This window comes from Mus musculus, chromosome 14 (assembly GCF_000001635.26).
Source record: "Mus musculus strain C57BL/6J chromosome 14, GRCm38.p6 C57BL/6J".
Taxonomy (NCBI): Eukaryota; Metazoa; Chordata; class Mammalia; order Rodentia; family Muridae; genus Mus; species Mus musculus.
In genome coordinates, this window is record NC_000080.6 from 26,915,597 (window position 1) to 26,932,984 (window position 17,388).

A 17,388-nucleotide genomic window follows, 5' to 3' on the forward strand; every position below is an offset into this window, starting at 1 on the left:
CACTGCCAGGCAATGTGCCCCTGATGCAGTGGTGGCCAGACTGTGATGGGCTAGTCACCTATACCCTGACTGGATTTGGACTCACTCTACATGAAGGAATTCATGTCTGGTACAATGGCCCCCACCTGCTTGTGGGTGGGGAGCATTGCTGTTGTTTTCAAAGCCCCAGGCTGCAAAGGTCATGAGCCTTAGGAGGGAGCTTACTGGGATTTTGCTAAATGAACATGTCAGACTGCCTTTTAAATCTGTTATAAATGAGTTATCTCCGCCTTGGACAGAGATGTTTCTTTTTTTGTGGTGTCAATTAAGGCAGAGGCTCCTAACTGGGGAAATATGGGAATAAATGCATGGTGAGTGCTCGGCCTTAGGCAGAACATTCAGCCTCCCCGTGAGGCTGAGCACATGGCAGAAGGAGCAGAAAAACTGTTACGAGCCAGAGGATGAGGATGGGGCCATGAAACTGTACACAGCATGGTCATCAGGACCTCATGAACTATAGACACTGGGGAGCTGCACAAGACCGGGCCCACGAACATCCCATCACAGTGCCCGAGGGAGAGTGCCTGATGACCAGGATTTGAACCCCACTAACTAGCAAGAGGAAAACCAACTCCAACAAGTGTCCTCTAATCTCCACATGCATACCATGGCACGCATGCCCTTTCTCTAAATGAATAATTTTTAAAAATCCCATCATGGATCATAGTGAGATCATGAAGCCCCACTATTCCCAGAAGAGGAGCTACTGGTAATTGGCAGCTGCTAAGCAAGGAGAGTCACTTTCTTCAGTGGAGTAACCCTGGAAGCTGTTCAGGAGGGAGGGGAAAAAGAAAAAAAAAAGGAAAAAAGAAGAAGGGGGAAAAAAGGAGGAAAAGGAGAAGGGGGTAAAGAGAAAGGGAAAAGAGAAGAGGGGAAGAAGGGAAAAAAGGGGGAAAGAAGGGGAAAAAGGGAAAAAGGAAGGGGAAAAGAGGGAAAAAGGGGAAAGGGGAAAAAAGGAGAGAAAGGAAAAAAGGAGAGAAAGAAAAGAAAAAAGAAAGAAAGGGAAAAAGGGAAAAGGGGAAAGGGAAAGGGAAAAGGAAAGGGAAAGGAAAAGAAAGAAAAAGAGAGAGAGAGAGAGAGAGAGAAAGAAGAAAGAAAGAAAGGAAGGAAGGAAGGAAGGAAGGAAGGAAGGAAGGAAGGAAGAAAGAAAGAAAGAAAGAAAGAAAGAAAGAAAGAAAGAAAGAAAGAAAGAAAGAAAGAAAGAAAGAAAGAAAGAAAGAAAGAAAATAAATTAATTTTAAAGTAGCTCTGAAGCCAGGTATGGTGGTATATGCCTATAATGCCAGCTCTTGGGAAAGAGAGGCAGAAGGGTCAGAATTCAAGGTCATCCATGGCTACACAGTAAATCCAAGGAAACTTTGGCTGTTTGAGACGGTCTCAAAAAAAAAATATATATATATATACATATATATATACGTTACTTTGAACAGAGCTTCTCAACATGCCTGAAACAATAAGGCAATTAAAATTCAAAACCTCATCCAAGTACAGTGGTACATGCCTAGAATCCAAACTATTCAGGAGGTGAGGTGGGAGGACCTCAAACCAAGGCCATCCTAGGCTACAGGGCAAGACCTTGAGTGCGAATACAAATTTCAAGTTAACTGAAATACACACAGTCCTAATAGTGTGCTCATCTTATAGAAAGTGTAAATGCAATTTCTTTGTGCTTAAAACAACAAATGTCACTTCTGGCCACTGTCTTTTAAGTAGCTCTGCTGGCCTGGAACTCAGCTCGGCCTGCATCTGACTCCTGAATGCCAGAATTAAGTGAGCACAACCATCCCAGGCCATGCTTCTTGGAATCTTACAGAAAATATGTCTTACTGATTCAAATGAATAGAATAATAGCTCCATCATATGACCTAGAAGTTAGCAGTCCATGTACCACAATCCCAGTGCCAACTTAGCTTCTGACACCATTTCTTCATAGTCAAGTACACAGGCCGGGCAATTTAGAAGTCTAAATTGAAATTTTATCACTGATGGGGAAAACACTAGCCATCTTTCTGGAAATTCCTGGTTATGGTTCACCACTTAACTGATTAATGTGAACACTGGCAGAAGAATTTAAAGTGTTTCCAAATCAATGAACTTTTTTTTTTTTTTTTGCACTCAACACAGGCTGGTACTGAACAGGGAGGTGCTTACTACCAACATAAGACACCAGATTTTAGTTTTTATTTTTATACTTTATTACATGTATAAAGTATTTAAATTGCTATTCTTTTACTAGTGCATATTAGTAAAAGATAAGTTTTTACTCATATATAGGCTTGTATGCAAAGTCGAGGAAGAATATAGATGTTGATTAGGCCATACTATGTCTCACACTGAAGCTCTCATATCAGTCTTAGTGTTTTTAGCATCATACATAGTCCATTTTAGTAGACTAATGGTCTTTGATTTCCAATACAGGGACCCATGGCTACACTAGCGCCTTGAGTAAACACAGACTGCTACACTACAATCTTTGCAATGCTAGTGAACTTGAAGACTTGTTTAATGTCATGCATGCACTTAGGTAAATTATAAAGTTCTAGCTAATCTCATCCACTCCCTTGACCTACAAGTATATACACATTTTTGTAAAACTCCAATTAGTATACAAATTCTAAGTTCTTGCTTAGTTCTGTAATAAACTACACAGAGCACATGGAATAAATCCATTAGTATTAAAACTACAGGTCCAAGCTCCTTAAACTAGAGCAAATAACCTGTCTTCTGGTTTTTTTGTTTTTGGTTTTGTTTTTTTTTTTTTTTTTTGAGACAGGGTTTCTCTGTGTAGCCCTGGCTGTCCTGGAACTCACTTTGTAGACCAGGCTGTCCTCGAACTCAGAAATCTGCCTGCCTCTGCCTCCCAAGCGCTGGGATTAAAGGCGTGCGCCACTACCGCCCGGCAATAACCTGTCTTCTTTAAAAGAATTTCTTCAAGTAGGATAACTGCATCAAGCGCATATCATAAATAACTCAGTGGAGTAATTATGAAAGTCTTTCCTTTGCTATAAAAAAAAGTCAACAAAGCTTTTCTTGATAAGTGACTCCCCTTTTGCCTGTTGTGGGATTGCCAAAGGGTCAAATGTGTTACAATAGAGTAAAAGAAACTTTAGTATTTGTCTTATTTTTAATTATATGTATGCATGTGTGTCTGCATCAGTGTTAGGAGGAAGTGTTGGGTACACTGAAGCTGAAGCTGCAGGCAAGTGTGAGCCATCTGATGTGGGTGCTGGAAGCTGAACTCGGGCTCTGGAAGAGGAGTATGTGGAGTATCTCTCCGGCCCCAGATTGAAAACATCTGAAATTACTTGGAGGAAAAAAAAATCAAAGTAACTAAATATTTCATACAAAAATACTGTATAAAAATCATGGACTTTATTATACATTTAAAAAATCCAACGACATATTTCTCGAAGCCTTGTCTGCAAATACCTATTTTGACAAATGAGAAAGTAAGTCCTCTGCTCCACAAGCCACACCATGATCACAAACCCAATTCTAAAGAGGGATACTGAATGTTTAATTGTACACTGCACAATTGGTTAATATCAGTGAAATAAAAGTTAATCAATTTACTTACATTACAAAACCACAAAACATACAAAGCAGTCTTACACATAAATTATCACTTAGTCCCCAGTATTCACGTAACTGAAGCTGGTTACTCACAAGTATAGCCAGAGACTCATTAAAAGTTCAGTATGGACAGTAGTCTCTCCTTGCTGCCTTTGACTTGGGAGACAGAGGCAAGCGGGTATGTGATCTAGGCCAACCTGGTCTAGAGTTCCAGAGCTCCCAGGACTACACAGAAAAACCCTATCTCAGAAAGAATGAGTCATCTTTCATGTCTCAGCTCACCAGTGACACACCACATCAGAAGGAGTACCATTCAATTCTGGAGCGAAACAGGGTTAACTGGATAGCAGAAATGCAAAAAGACCAAATGGAGCATCCAAGATTCAAAGTTAATACGAAAATCCCTCAGGGACCATCATCTCCTCCTGCACTTGTAATGCACTCTCCTCTTCAGAAGATGACTGTAAAGAAACAGCAGAAGTGGAAAATCCCTCCTTGTATTTCCAAGTGGAAGAACTCTAAGGGGTATACCATTCCATTAGATAAATGGCTAGCTGCTGATGGAAGAGGACTTCAGATGGTCCATATAAGTGAAAAATTTGCCAAACTGGCTGAAACACTATACATTGCTGATCAGAAGGCTTGAGCAGCAGTGGAAATGCAAGCCCAAGTAGAAAGTAAGATGACTCAAAAAGAAAAGAAGCATGAAGAGAAACTTAGAGCAGTGGCCCAGGAAGCCAGAGACAGGAATGCTGGGCTCACAACCCATGTGGAAAGAGAGGATGGAGAGGCCCGTGAAAGGGATGAAATCCATCATGACAGATGAAAAGAGGCAGGCAGCATGACCGGATCCTTTCCAGGGCAGCTCCTGATAAGAGGTGGAAACCACAGAGAAATGAGAATCAAACGGTGAAGCCACTGCTCTAGGTGTGCCTAATCCTTCAACTTCCATTTAGTCTTAATAAGCTTATGCTATTAAGAATAATATTCCTGGAAAAGAAATACATAGGAATTAGCCCGATGGAGATTTTTAAAGTACTTTAAAAATACTTAGAAGTATTTTGATTAACATTAGTATTTTATGCTATTGAGGCTTATTAACAAAGTTTTAAATAATTTTTCCTTTAAAGTCCATTTCATCTTATCATTAAAAAAGTTCAGTATGGTTCTAGTTTAAAATCTTTATGTTATTAATGTAGAATGACAATTTCAAAGAGAAATAAACTTGCTAAAAATAAAATTAAAAGTTTGCTTGCCATATACAATGGTGTGTTTAAATACTTAAAAGTATGATCTAAATGCTCAGACTGTTATTAGAAGCAAATATTTCCTTTCATTCGTGTGTCAGAAGACTCTGCTTTAAGGGTCTGCCAGCACTGTCAGTTCAAACTGTGAAGAGTGCAGCTCCTGTAGTTACTTGTGTGTTCACTGCACAAAACCATGCTACCTACAATGTTATGCACATCTTACGATCCTTTTCTCAAAAATAACGGCAACATCCTCATCCCAACACTGTGGAGCTTGGAACACTTTTGAAATTGAACACCAATCAATCATTAAGTAATGGAAAAAAACAAGATTAGCTATAGGTAACAGAATGCAGAGTATAATTAGGTAGGCTAAATTTCATTTTTTAAAAAGCAACTTTGTTAATTTCTAAAAAGCTGGGAGACATGTAGCCAGGCAGTGGCCCTCACTCATGCTTGGTGTCCATCTCATTTCCTGATCAAAGCCACTTTAATGAGAAATAGGTACCAGTCCTCAGCAGGGGCCAGGATCCCTCAGGGGAGAGGGCAGAAGATGCCTGGGATCCAGCCCACACTACAGAGGCTAGGCAGAAGGAAGGAGGCAGCCACCTACTAGCACCCCAGCCCTGCAGGGTCATCTCAGCACCCAGGCCTCTCCCCGTGGCTGGGGCAGCCCTCCCCCCCCTCCCCCCAGGTGCATCTGCCCTCAGTTCTTTCTGTGTGATCTATTTTTTAAGAAGAGTTTGTGTTATTTTTTCATAATGGCTGTAGCAGCAGCTGCTGGTTTTGTTTTAGGTGGATGGGGCTGGGAGGGCCATTTCTTCGCTCTGCTTCAGTTGAACATCTAGGACGTATTAAAACAGTGAAGCTTTTCCAGGGCATTTTGAATATGGAAGAGAATCTGAGCAGACGCCCGCAGGACTAAGACTGAAGAGGCAAGGTCTACTTGCCTTGGCTCAGTGACCGTGACAGGAATGAACCCAAACTCAGAACAAGAAAATCAATTCTGTGCCTCCCCCAAAATAAAAAAGTTGTGGGAGATCTTGGCGGATAGTATAACAGAATGACATCTGTACTAACATTTAGGAAGAAGCTGACAGGAGCCTTCTTCAAGCAGAGAGCTGACTACAGCTGATGTGCAGAATTGCATACAGTTTAATAGTGATACAAGTTAAATCACTGAAACGGACTGATCCACTCAGAATGCGTCCTAGGCACTGGAACACATTTTGGTCTGACCCATGGACATGAACACAACTGGGGGAGTTCCTATGAAACATGACTTAAAAAGAATTAGAAAATTCTTACCTCTGGCCTAAATTTTTATCCAAATATCACTATTTTGTTACCATGCAAAGCACCAACCAAATAAAAGTGCCTCCTGATGACTACTCTTACTATAAAACACAGTTCATCTGAAGCAAGCATGACGTCTTCCATCAAGAAAAGATTCATGAAACTGAAAACCTGGGGTGGGGGTGTGGCTCTGTGGTAGTTTAGTAACTGATCACTGCGAAAATCAACAAACAAAAACAAAATAAAATCAATAGCAACAACAACAACAAAACAAGAAGCCTTACCAATATCAAAAAAAGTTTTAAAAGCAAGACTTGTCACCACTAATCACGGTCTAACCACAGCAGTTCACAGTTTTAACAGAGGAAACACTACTTACTATGAAGGCATTCCCTTTAGTAAGCCCAAAACAGACTTTTAGCCAAATGCACTCCATAAATTGATAATTATTAACTGTATGTTTGGGTAACAGAAGACTTTGAAGAGTAGTAAATAACCATTAGTCTCATTTGGCAAATGGAGAAAAAGAATATGATCCTATATATATCGTTATCTTGTTCCTACAGAAAACAGTGTACTTACAGAGTGTGAAACGGAGCTATAAGCTGAAAACTAAAACTTCTAATTCAGAACAAAGAGAAACTACTTGTGAAATTAGTGGTTAACCTTTTGAAAATCTCTAAATGTATGACTATGTAAAATACTAATCAATATATTTAACCTGTATACATATGTGTGTGTATATATACACACACACACACACACACCTTTTCATGTAGAATGAATGAAAATAAAATCTGTAAACACAGTTTAAAGTCCTAGTAAAGAAAGTTTTGACAGAATCACCCTCAGTACACGCTAACTCTGTCCTGCACTATATGAGGTGTTCAGTTCCTTTTCAGTCTTTCATGGAATTAGACCTTTTACTCATTTGAAAAGTAAAAGTATTTACAATTATTAGTGCAAATTATTCTACACTCAAATTAGTTATTTGCCTTTATGGATAAAAAGTGGCAATTCAATACATTATCAAAATGTGGGATTATGAAAATACTGGGGTTATCAGTCTGAAATTCAAAAGATTGTTTTCTAAACTAAACTGCACATTTTTATTTAAGCAATAAACATAATTGTTATAGAACATCTTTTGAAATGTCACTCATTGTCATTTAAAAATTATTTCACAATACAGAAAATACAATGTATCAGTCTACAACACTCCCTTTACATGTCAATTCTAATATAAAATGTTTGAACAACAACAATCTCAATAAATTCTGAAGTCTTACTCTCTAACCTTTCCTGTTCTGCAGCAATAAGTAAAGTCCCAACCTGAGAACTGAGAAGATGGTAACAAAATACCAAGTGCCACACAAACACCAACAGACACTTGAGGTCTCCCACTGCCATGATCTAGTACATCAGAGAAATGGAGCAAGCCACAAAACATCCTGAAGTCAACAGCACCACCTGCCCCGTCCTTGTGATTTTGTGCAAATTCTATTGCACACTCAATATTGTTACAACACTTGCACACTTATAGAATTCTCCACATAAAGGATGTTAAGCTCACTCAATTGAGCCCTCCCTCACTACCAATAAAACATTCCTAATGAAAGGGAGAGTATACACAGGAATGTCAGAATCCAAGAATAAATCATTCCTTATGGAGACAGCCAATTACAGTGCAAGATAAAATGTTCACAATTTAAAGGAAAAATATCTTGAAGACCTGTAATTCCTCAGCAATCTACTACAGAAAAGTAAGCAGGTCTTGTTTAGGAAAGCAGAGTTGGATGACAATGCATAGTATTTTATTTTTACGGGGAAATGTTCGCTATAACCGGTTATCAAGTTCAGTCTTTTTAAATGAAGCTGAAGCACACTACTGTAAAGCTTATCTCTTCCATGATCTTCAGCATGGATACGCTGTGCCACATCCCAGGGAAATGAGAACTCAAAAAGCAGCAACAAGTTTATGCTTCCGACTCTCTTTTTTTCCCTTCTTCTCCCAAATCACTCTCCTCTGATTGGCTACTGCTAAGAACAAGCTGGCCCTCACTACCAGCCTGGTTTGGTCTACTGGAGGCAGCTATCAACCGACTCTGTTCTTCCAAGTCCTGGTGGAAAGATAAAGAAAGAAACTAAATTTAACTGTCAGCAGTCAGATAAAAAACTATGCAGTTTCCGATGGAGCTCTACTATACATGAGAGCTGTTCCAATCTTGTCACATGCACTCATTCTGATAACCTAATGAAAAGAAAGGCTAGATGCAACAAATGAAAACACCAGCATGAATTTTGGCACCATTTGAATAATCCCAAAAAGCAAACATGCAAAAAAAATAATTAAGAAAGAGCAAAGCCCCCCTCCTTTTGTGGCTAATAACTGAGTTCTGACTGTCTTCTCTCATACACCACTCTGCACCCACTATACACTCTTCAGGTCTTCTCTACTCCTGCCCTGTTTATCTTGCTAAATCAAGTGTCACTTCCCCTCTCCTAAGCTGCCCTTCTTTCTGTGCTGTCTTTGCCATTTTCTCTTCTCAGCCCTGTACCCAGCTCACTTCCAGTTCCTGTGTTCTCTTCACATCCATGTTCCCCAGTTACCTTCTCTCTTCTTTCTTACCATCGATGCCACGCCCTTGAATGACTCTTTCATAGGTTTGATCCTTAGGACCAAAACCTCCTTTAAAAGTGTGTTATACATTTGGTCTCTAATACTTTGTATAATCTCATAATCACAGTTCTATGTCATGTGAGTATTTTATATTTTAGACTTTTTACAGGTTTATGTATCTACATCTCATAATACATATATTAAATTTATCTCTAATAAGCATAAAAAAAAAGTGTGTTATAGAAGAATGGAGGAAGGCCTGAGTGACTGCACTGTTGACATGAGCACAGCCTTGTCAAAGACTACAGTGTCTCAAGCCCACAGGAAGTAACAAAGCCTTCCTCTGGTCTGTGTGCAGATGTTCAGAGTGCAAAAACTAGCAAGCACAGCGTCCTCTTCCTTCCTCCTACTACAGGAATGACACTAACCTGAAACTGTTCTCTACAGACACCTACACAGAGACTACCTATCCCACACCTCCAATGCTGTGCACATAAGAAAATCTGAGTTTGGGGGTTGTTGTGTAGTAGTTGGCTCTACTCCATCAGAAAGAGAACCTATCCCAGCTTTTCTGGGAATGTGTCTGTCTTTTCTTCAGTATCCATTCTTTCTTCATTTCCTGTCACCCCAGTCAGGTTTCCAGAACCAACTTGTGCTGAACACTGTGAGCATGCACGTTTATAGGTCTGTATGTATACATATGCATGTGTATGTGTATACATATATGAATATCACACTCTTGCCAATACCCAAAATAACGATTTCTCCTTCCCACAGTCAATGTGGCTTTCAACAATACAACTATGTCTACTTAAAATCTCTCAAAAGAATTTTTGCAGAGAGACCCCTACTTGGTATATGAAAATTCTGGTTTGTTGCTTTAAGAGCAAGTGATACGTCACAGCAGCTTCCACACAATTCGGATGCCAGCTCTTTCTTGCTATGCAATGAATCAACAAGCAGAAATGGACTTCCATTTGGAAGTTAATCTCAAAGTCACAGTGCTCAATCAGTCCTCATCAATTCCACGTAAAGGACTACATACCTTCTCAATCTGTTTCTGTTTGCTGAGCTCTTTCTGCTGTTTCTCTTTTACTCTCTCTATTTCTTTTTGTTTTTCTGATGCCCTACGATCCTAAAAAGGGGAAGGGTAAATAAAACAGATATGTTAAATAGGAAGTAACTTTAAATTTTACATTATTTCTATTAATATGAGCTTTGTAACTTTTCAGTACATTTACATTAGGCATACAAATAGTTTTCATTCTACAACACACACTAGTCCAGAGTCTTTTCTTTTTTATTTGGTTGGGACTTCTTTGCTTTTTTAGAGACAGGGTTTCTCTGTGTATCTCTGGCTGTCCTGGAACTCACTCTGTAGACCAGGCTGGCCTTGAACTCAGAGATCCACCTGTTTCTGCCTCTCAAGTGCTAGGCCTGGCTCCAGATTCCCAATGCTATACAAGAAACAGCACCTACCATTGATCTTGTTTAGCATATAACTTTATTTACTGCTAGTATGAAAGAGCTTTTATTACACTGCTTTAGCTTAGACAGCCTTGGAAATTAAGTGGCTCTGATTCTTACCAGTTCAGCATGCAAAGCTATCTGTTTTGCCAGTCCAACAGAATCACAAATCTAAAAGGAAAAAAAAAGTAAAACCTTTATATTAAACTAGAGAGTTTTATACTACACTAAAAATTTCAAATACCCAAATGGATGACAGAACTAGTTTCATAATAATATAATATACTTCTTCAAATAAGAATTAATTTAATTATTTCAACCCCAAAGAATCTCAGCGTGTTCCTTCAGAATTGATGACCTTGTACTGCTGGCTTTTCTTTCCACCATGTGTCCATGCTACTTCTCGTTATATCAGATCACCATAAAGCTACTGGTCAAAATGCAGACAAGTAACTGTAGCATGCCCAGGCCCAAGTGATACAACTGATGTATCTACAGCACAATCCCTACACATTTAAGGCTAAGGAAAAATCATATAAGAGAGTTGACCCTCTTTCTGCAGGACCCCCAAACCATAATGGTCCTGCAACATAATAACCCACAGGCTAAGACTTGGGTGACTCTGAGCCTGGACCCCAGGGAACGCTTGCACAAGCAATGCCTAAGTGCACTTAACATAGCCACCCACATCTCCCAAGTCAGCCTACATAATGATCACCCCTCCCTACTGCAATCTCCCTCACCCCCATGACTTTCCCTCAAGCCCTACCACCACTCAGGAGCCTTTCCCAGAGTTGCTTCTCTGGTGTTATCCTGGAAGCCTTAATCCTGAGGCCCTCAAGGCTGCTGAGGCTGGGGCGGGGTGGGGATTCACCCAGTCCCTATTACCCTACATCTCCAACTGGGAACATCATGGAGGTCTGAGTGCTGATGGCCAGTGTCCCTCCCCACTTTGTTCCTGACAACAAAGACCATCAACCCCCAGAGGACAAGGTCCTTCTACAAACTAGGTACCTAGCCACCAGGACCTTCCTCTGACAGAGGATACTAAGCTCATTAGAACCCTCAATGGAAGGAACAGCTGGGAAAAGGGAAAGTATAACCCCATTAGTGAATAAAGATTTGTGAGTGGTTTTAAGAAAAGAGAAAGAGTTGAAAAGGTTGTACCAGAACACCTGCTGTAGACAGTGTCTTCTAGACATAAGAACGCTGTAGCTACGAAATTTCAACAATATGATTGCCAAAACAAGACCTAAAAATTGATAACTGACATGCCAATGGAAATCTCACAAGGCCCAACCCATGGATGAAGAAGAGCTACAGGAAAAAGACTGTTATGTCCAGAGACGAGCCTCAATAGGTTATCCAATGCTAATGGTCAGACCTAAACATATGAACATAAGAACAACACTAAATGGACCAGGTAAGTTTTACACACACACACATCAATAATAATAAAGTTATGAACTTGAAGGACAGACATAGGAGGAGTTGGGAAGGAAGAGAGGAGAGGAAATGATGCTAATACAGTATTCATTTATGAAGTTAGCAAAACCACAAAAACTTAAAAAACATCATTACTGAAATAGTAAGTCATGCAGAGAATGAAGGAGTTAGGTAATGATACTGGTATGAATTACTGACACCTAAAAATGACTGTAGGAATATACTCCATCCCGAAGGTAAGTTAATGATTCAAGACTGAACCAGCTATCAATAATCCACAGAACCTGACAGGCTGCACCATCAGCCAGCTCTCCCCAGAGAAGCACGCTCTCATCAAGCAGCTCAACTGGACTAGGCGTAATCGGAGAGCTTTTCCCAGAAATTTAAGGTGAAAATGGACTCTGATGAGTACTTTATAAAATGAACATTTTGAAAGGCAGGTACCTTTTCTCCCTCATTGTTTGATTCAAATATATAGCAGACTGATGACAAATTACTCTCACTTCTTCCGCCTGATGTCCGGAGAACAAATCCAAAAAGTCGTTTATTTTCCTGGTGCGTAGCATACAGAACTACACACGGCAATGGAAACTGCCACAGAAATACCATAAATATGAGATCTCCCAAATCAGTACAGCAACATTCAGATGATAAACTCTCATGATAAATTCTAAAATATCACAGGTAAGAATTTTAAAGACACATTTTCAATAGAAAAATAATCTAGGTACAAATAATGCCATATTTGGAATATTCCAAAAAAAGGTTATTAAATACGGAGTTATTTTTCAACATATTCACCAATATATGTTTAGCTACAAAAAAATAACCTACTCAAAAATGATTAAGTCATACAATTGTACCCACAAAAAAATATAGAATTATAAAATAAACACAATTATGTTCATGTTTTGATTACTTCTGCTAATTCCTTTGGTGCATAAACTCTCTAGGGATTAAAAACTATCATCAAAACACGTTGACTCTTTACAAGTGCTCAGTAACTTTCTGGAGCTGGCTGCATATATAACTACAACCTAAGGAACAATCTTATTGATACTGTCGTACCAGGATACATAGGACCAGGTTATCATCAAACTATAAAATGTATATATGAACAAATGATTCTTAAAGCTTTAATCATATAGAACTCACTGTGAGCCTTGTAACTTGGGTCTGCGGATCAATTAACCTATAATTAAAATTTTGAAAAACTTTTTAATTAGGCAAAACTAAAAAATTACTTAAGTTTTTTAGAGAGGGTTGCTACTTACTTCAAGCAGTCACAAGTGACTAATAAATGTGATTCTGTCATACGAAAGATGTTGTGGATGGCCCGAGCAGCTAAGATCTGGCGCATTGTTTCATAGACAACATCTGGATGGTCATCTGACTTTACCTCCATAGAACCAAGGAATCGGACAATAAATAACTGATGAAGAATAGAGTCTGTAACACAACATGGTACATTATGAGAGATGTACTTTTCTATTTTTGCAGCACAGGTTGGCCTTAACTCACAATACATGCATATGTATATAAAACATATAAATACTGCTTCAGTATTTATGTATTTTTCAATCCTACAGTTGTTTCCCAAAAGAATATACTGAATGATTTTGGGTTTTCCTATGAAGAATAAAACCTAAAAAATAAATTTAGAAATAACCCTAACACTTCAGTGTTCAAATTATAAGAAAATTAAGGTCTCAGTGACATGGTTTTGGGGGGTTTGAATGAACATGGCCCCTGCAGGCTTAGAGCGGCACTGTTGGAGGTATGGCCTTGTTGGAGGAAGTAGGGGTATAGACGTGTCAGAAGCTCAAGCCAGGTCCAGTGGCTCATTTTTTCTTCCTGCTGCTTGACAATCCAGATGTAGAACTCTGAGCTTTCTCCAGCACTATGTCTGCCTGTATGTCACCATGCCTCTGACCATAATGGACTAAACCTCTAAACTTTAAGCTAGTCCCAATTAAATGTTTTCATGGAAGAGCAGATGAGATAGTAGGTGTCTGTAACCCGGGGCTTAGGGGCACAAGGGAGGCACACAGAGAGGAACTGCTGGCCAGCAAACTCCAGATTCACTGAGGGGCTATGTTTCAAAAAGCAGATGAAGGATAGAGGAAGACACCCAATGTGTGTGTGTATACACACACACATGAGTATATGCACACCTCACATACATGCACAAATACACAATACACACAAAAGCAACAAGAAAAACAGCTACTGGCTGGGTATGGTGGCGCATGCCTGTAATCCTAGTACTTGGGAAGGGGCAAAAGAATTAGAATTCAAAGTCATCCTTGGTTACATAGTGAATTTGAAGGCAGCCTAGTAACTTATTTGAGAACTACCTTTAAAAAAAAGAAAGGAAGGAAAGAAGGAAGAAAAAGAAATAGAAAACTGTACATACCCTTCCACATACCCTCCCCACACCCAACCCACCTGGGTCCCATTGTCAAGTGCTTCTTGACATAGGCACCCCTGTGAGCGCCTCTACCAACCTCTAGGATTCTGCTAAGACCTGTCCTGTTTATTCCCAACCTAGAAGCCCCTCCTCCCACACGCTATCTAACCTCTCGACCTAGCCACAGCTACCTCACACTCCAGGCTTGGACTACAACACGTCATCTGTGCACCAGTCCAGTCCACTGTACCTACCTGACTTCCTTCTACCTAAGACATTTCTTACCTCTAGGGCTAACCCGCCTATACATCCCTTCTTGTGTCCCAACATGCTCTGTCCACACTAGACATAAAACTAAGATAGGAAATCCATATGCCCAGATCTTATGGCAAAAATTCAAACAATATGAAAAAAAAAATCAAGCTAGTATTTCCTCTCCAAAACCTACCAGTGCTGTACAAATGTCTGCCAAGGCAAACCCCAAGACACAGAATTTAAAAGAACAATCAAAAACTTCAAATAATTTAAACACTTTAAGACAGGAAGGAACAACTCAATGAAATTAAGGAGAACTTGAGAAGAACCAGCACTTGAGTGATACCTAAGAGAACATAAACATAAAGTTGGTGGAAATTATGAAGAAAATCCAGGACTTGAGAAGAGAATTCAATAAAGAGATAGAATCACTAGGTCTCTGATGAAAGGAGGGTAGATCTGAAAAGCCCAGTAAACCAACTAGAAGACTCAAGAGAAAGCCTGGCAAGTAAAATGCAAAAGGCAGAATATTAGGTTTTGAAGATATAATAGAGAATTTAGACCAAATAATCAAAAAATATGGAAAAAAACTTAAAAACACAATAAAGGAACTTAGGAAAATGTGGGCATACAGAATATCAACTAGACAAGACCAGAAAAGAAAATCCCCATAGTATATTGTCTTGGTGTTTCTACTGCTGCAACAAACACCATAACCAAAAACTTTCCCCCTATCCCTTTGGGGAGGAAAGGGTTTATTTAGCTTACACTTCCAAATTGCTGTTCATCACCAAAAGAATTCAGGACAGGAACTCCAAAGGTAGGATCCTGGATACAGGAGCTGATGCAGAGATCATGGGGGATGCTGCTTACTGGTTGCTTCACATGGCTTGCTCAGCCTGCTTTCTTAATAGAATCCAGGACCATCAGCCCAAGGAGGGAACCATCCACAATGGGCTGGCCCTCAACCATCAATAACTAATTAAGAGAACGCCTTACAGCTGAATTTTAGGGAGGCATTATCTCAATTAAGGTTCCTTCTTTCAGACACCTCTAGTTTGTGTGTCAAGTCAACATAAGACTAGCCAACACATTATCATAGTATGTATACCAAGGACATGTAAGTGTCAACTGCAACTGAATCTTCACCTTCACCTGTGGCCTTCCATGGCCTCGAAGTGTCAAGCCTCAGCTGTTCTTCATGATCCCTTCATGCCTTCAAAACCAGTACCACCTAGGAGACTCTTACACATTACCAAATCTAGCCGCAGCATGAGGTAGAGTCTTGGCTATCTCTTGGACACAGCCTCTTTGTGCTCTCAGAAAACACTTCCCAGGAGATTTCACCTCGGTGATGCTGGTCTCTTCTTAATCACTACTAATTTCTTAGCTCCAGCTAACCAGCATCAATAGTCCCAGTAATGCAAAGGTTTCACTTTAGTAGTTCTGGTATCTTGTTAATCACAGCTGATTCTTCAGCCCCAGCAGCTAACCAAAACCACAGACTCTTCACAATCAAAGCAGCAATGGCCCTGAAGAGAATCTTTAACCTTCCCTCTGAAATTTCATAAGTCAGGCTTCCATCTTCTGCACTGTTCTCAACATTTTCTTCCAAGCTCCTACAGAACATCCCACAGAGCTCTTAACATCCCAATGGCTCTTCTAGCCCCAAGTTCCAAAGTCCTTCCACAGTCCTCCCCAAAACATGGTCAGGTTGTCACAGGGATATCCCACTATGCTGGTACCAATTTGTCTTAGTCAGGGTTTCTATTCCTGCACAAACATCATGGCTAATAAGCAACAGTGTCAACCAGCCAGACCTCCCCCAAGAGGGACCCATGGAGGAACCCAGGGCTCCGGCTGCACATGTGGCAGAGGATGGCCTTGTTGGACATCAGTGGGAGGAGCAGCCCTTGGGCCTGAGGGTCTTTGATGTCCTAGTGTATGGAAATGCTAGGACTGAAAGGCAGGAGTGGGTGGGTGGGTAGAGGATCACCCTCATAGAGGCAGGGGGTTGGGGGAAGGGCTAGGGGTTTTCAGAGGGGAGACCTGGAAAGAGGATAACATGTGAAATGTAGATAAAGAAAATATCCAATTTAAAAATAAATAAGTAAAAAGAAGCAAGATGGAGAGGAAAGGCTTACACATTCACTTTGTGGTTCAGGCAGGACTGGAACTCACACAGGGTAGGAAGCAGGAGCTGATGCAAAGGCCATGGAGAGTTACCTACTGGCTTGCTTCCCCTGGCTTGCTCAACCTGTTTTCTTTTTCTTTCTTTCTTTCTTTTTTTTTTTTTTTTGGTTTTTCAAGACAGGGTTTCTCTGTGTAGCCTTGGCTGGCCTCGAACTCAGAAATCCGACTGCCTCTGCCTCCCAAGTGCTGGGATTAAAGGCGTGGGCCACCACGCCCAGCTTCAGCTTGCTTTCTTGTAGAACCCAAGACTAACAGCCCAGGGATGGCACCACCCACAGTGGGCACTCCCCCCCTGATCACTAGTTGAGAAAATGCCTCACAGCTGAGTCTAATGGAGGCATTCCCTCAACTGAAGCTCCTTTCTCTGTGATAACTTCAGCTTGTGTCAAACTGACACATAAAACCTGACCGTACTAAAAGCAGTCCTTTGAAGGAAATTTAGTGTTCCAAGTACCTACATTAAAATCAAAAAAGCACAAATACATAATGTAATTTTACAACTCAAAAATTTTTGGAAAAAGTGCCAGACAATGGTAACAAACACGCCTAATTCCAGCACTAAGGCAGCAGGTGGATCTGAATTTGAGGCCAGAAGGGTCTACAGAGTGAGTTCCAAGATAGCCAGAGAGAAACACACACAGAGAAACCCTGACTCAGGAGAGGAAAAAAAAAAAAAAGGAAAACCAAGAACAAACCATATCTAAACTCAGTTGGCAGCAAGAAATAATAAGAAATAAGTCAAAGTGTAACCATGAAATAGAAAAAAAAAAAAAAAAAAAAACAAAGAATCAATGAATCTAAGAACTAGTTTTTAGATTGTTAAGGAAATATTCTAAAAACCT

At 40.1% G+C, this 17,388-nt stretch overlaps 1 protein-coding gene and 1 pseudogene across 7 annotated transcripts in view; one reads left to right on the forward strand and one right to left on the reverse strand.

The window, feature by feature from the left end:
- Positions 1 to 3,389: 3,389 nt before the first annotated feature.
- The window catches only part of Appl1 (adaptor protein, phosphotyrosine interaction, PH domain and leucine zipper containing 1), a 51,626-nt gene continuing 37,627 nt past the window's right edge, over positions 3,390 to 17,388 (reverse strand). For 5 of the 7 annotated variants that reach the window (XR_001781159.2, XR_003950904.1, XM_006519608.2 and 2 more), the window contains 6 exons: positions 12,963 to 13,137; positions 12,844 to 12,880; positions 12,133 to 12,279; positions 10,363 to 10,413; positions 9,821 to 9,910; positions 3,390 to 8,275 (listed from right to left, as the gene is read on the reverse strand). Coding sequence is in view for 4 of the 7 variants with exons in the window: in XM_006519608.2 (XP_006519671.1) it covers positions 8,132 to 8,275; positions 9,821 to 9,910; positions 10,363 to 10,413; positions 12,133 to 12,279; positions 12,844 to 12,880; positions 12,963 to 13,137 (644 nt within the window). In the remaining 3 variants the exon portion in view is untranslated. Of the gene's footprint in view, positions 8,276 to 9,820; positions 9,911 to 10,362; positions 10,414 to 12,132; positions 12,280 to 12,843; positions 12,881 to 12,962; positions 13,138 to 17,388 lie in introns of those variants that run through there. The other 2 variants (NM_145221.2, XR_001781160.2) reach the window with 2 other exon arrangements.
- On the forward strand, positions 10,041 to 11,257 carry Gm41115 (annotated as a pseudogene).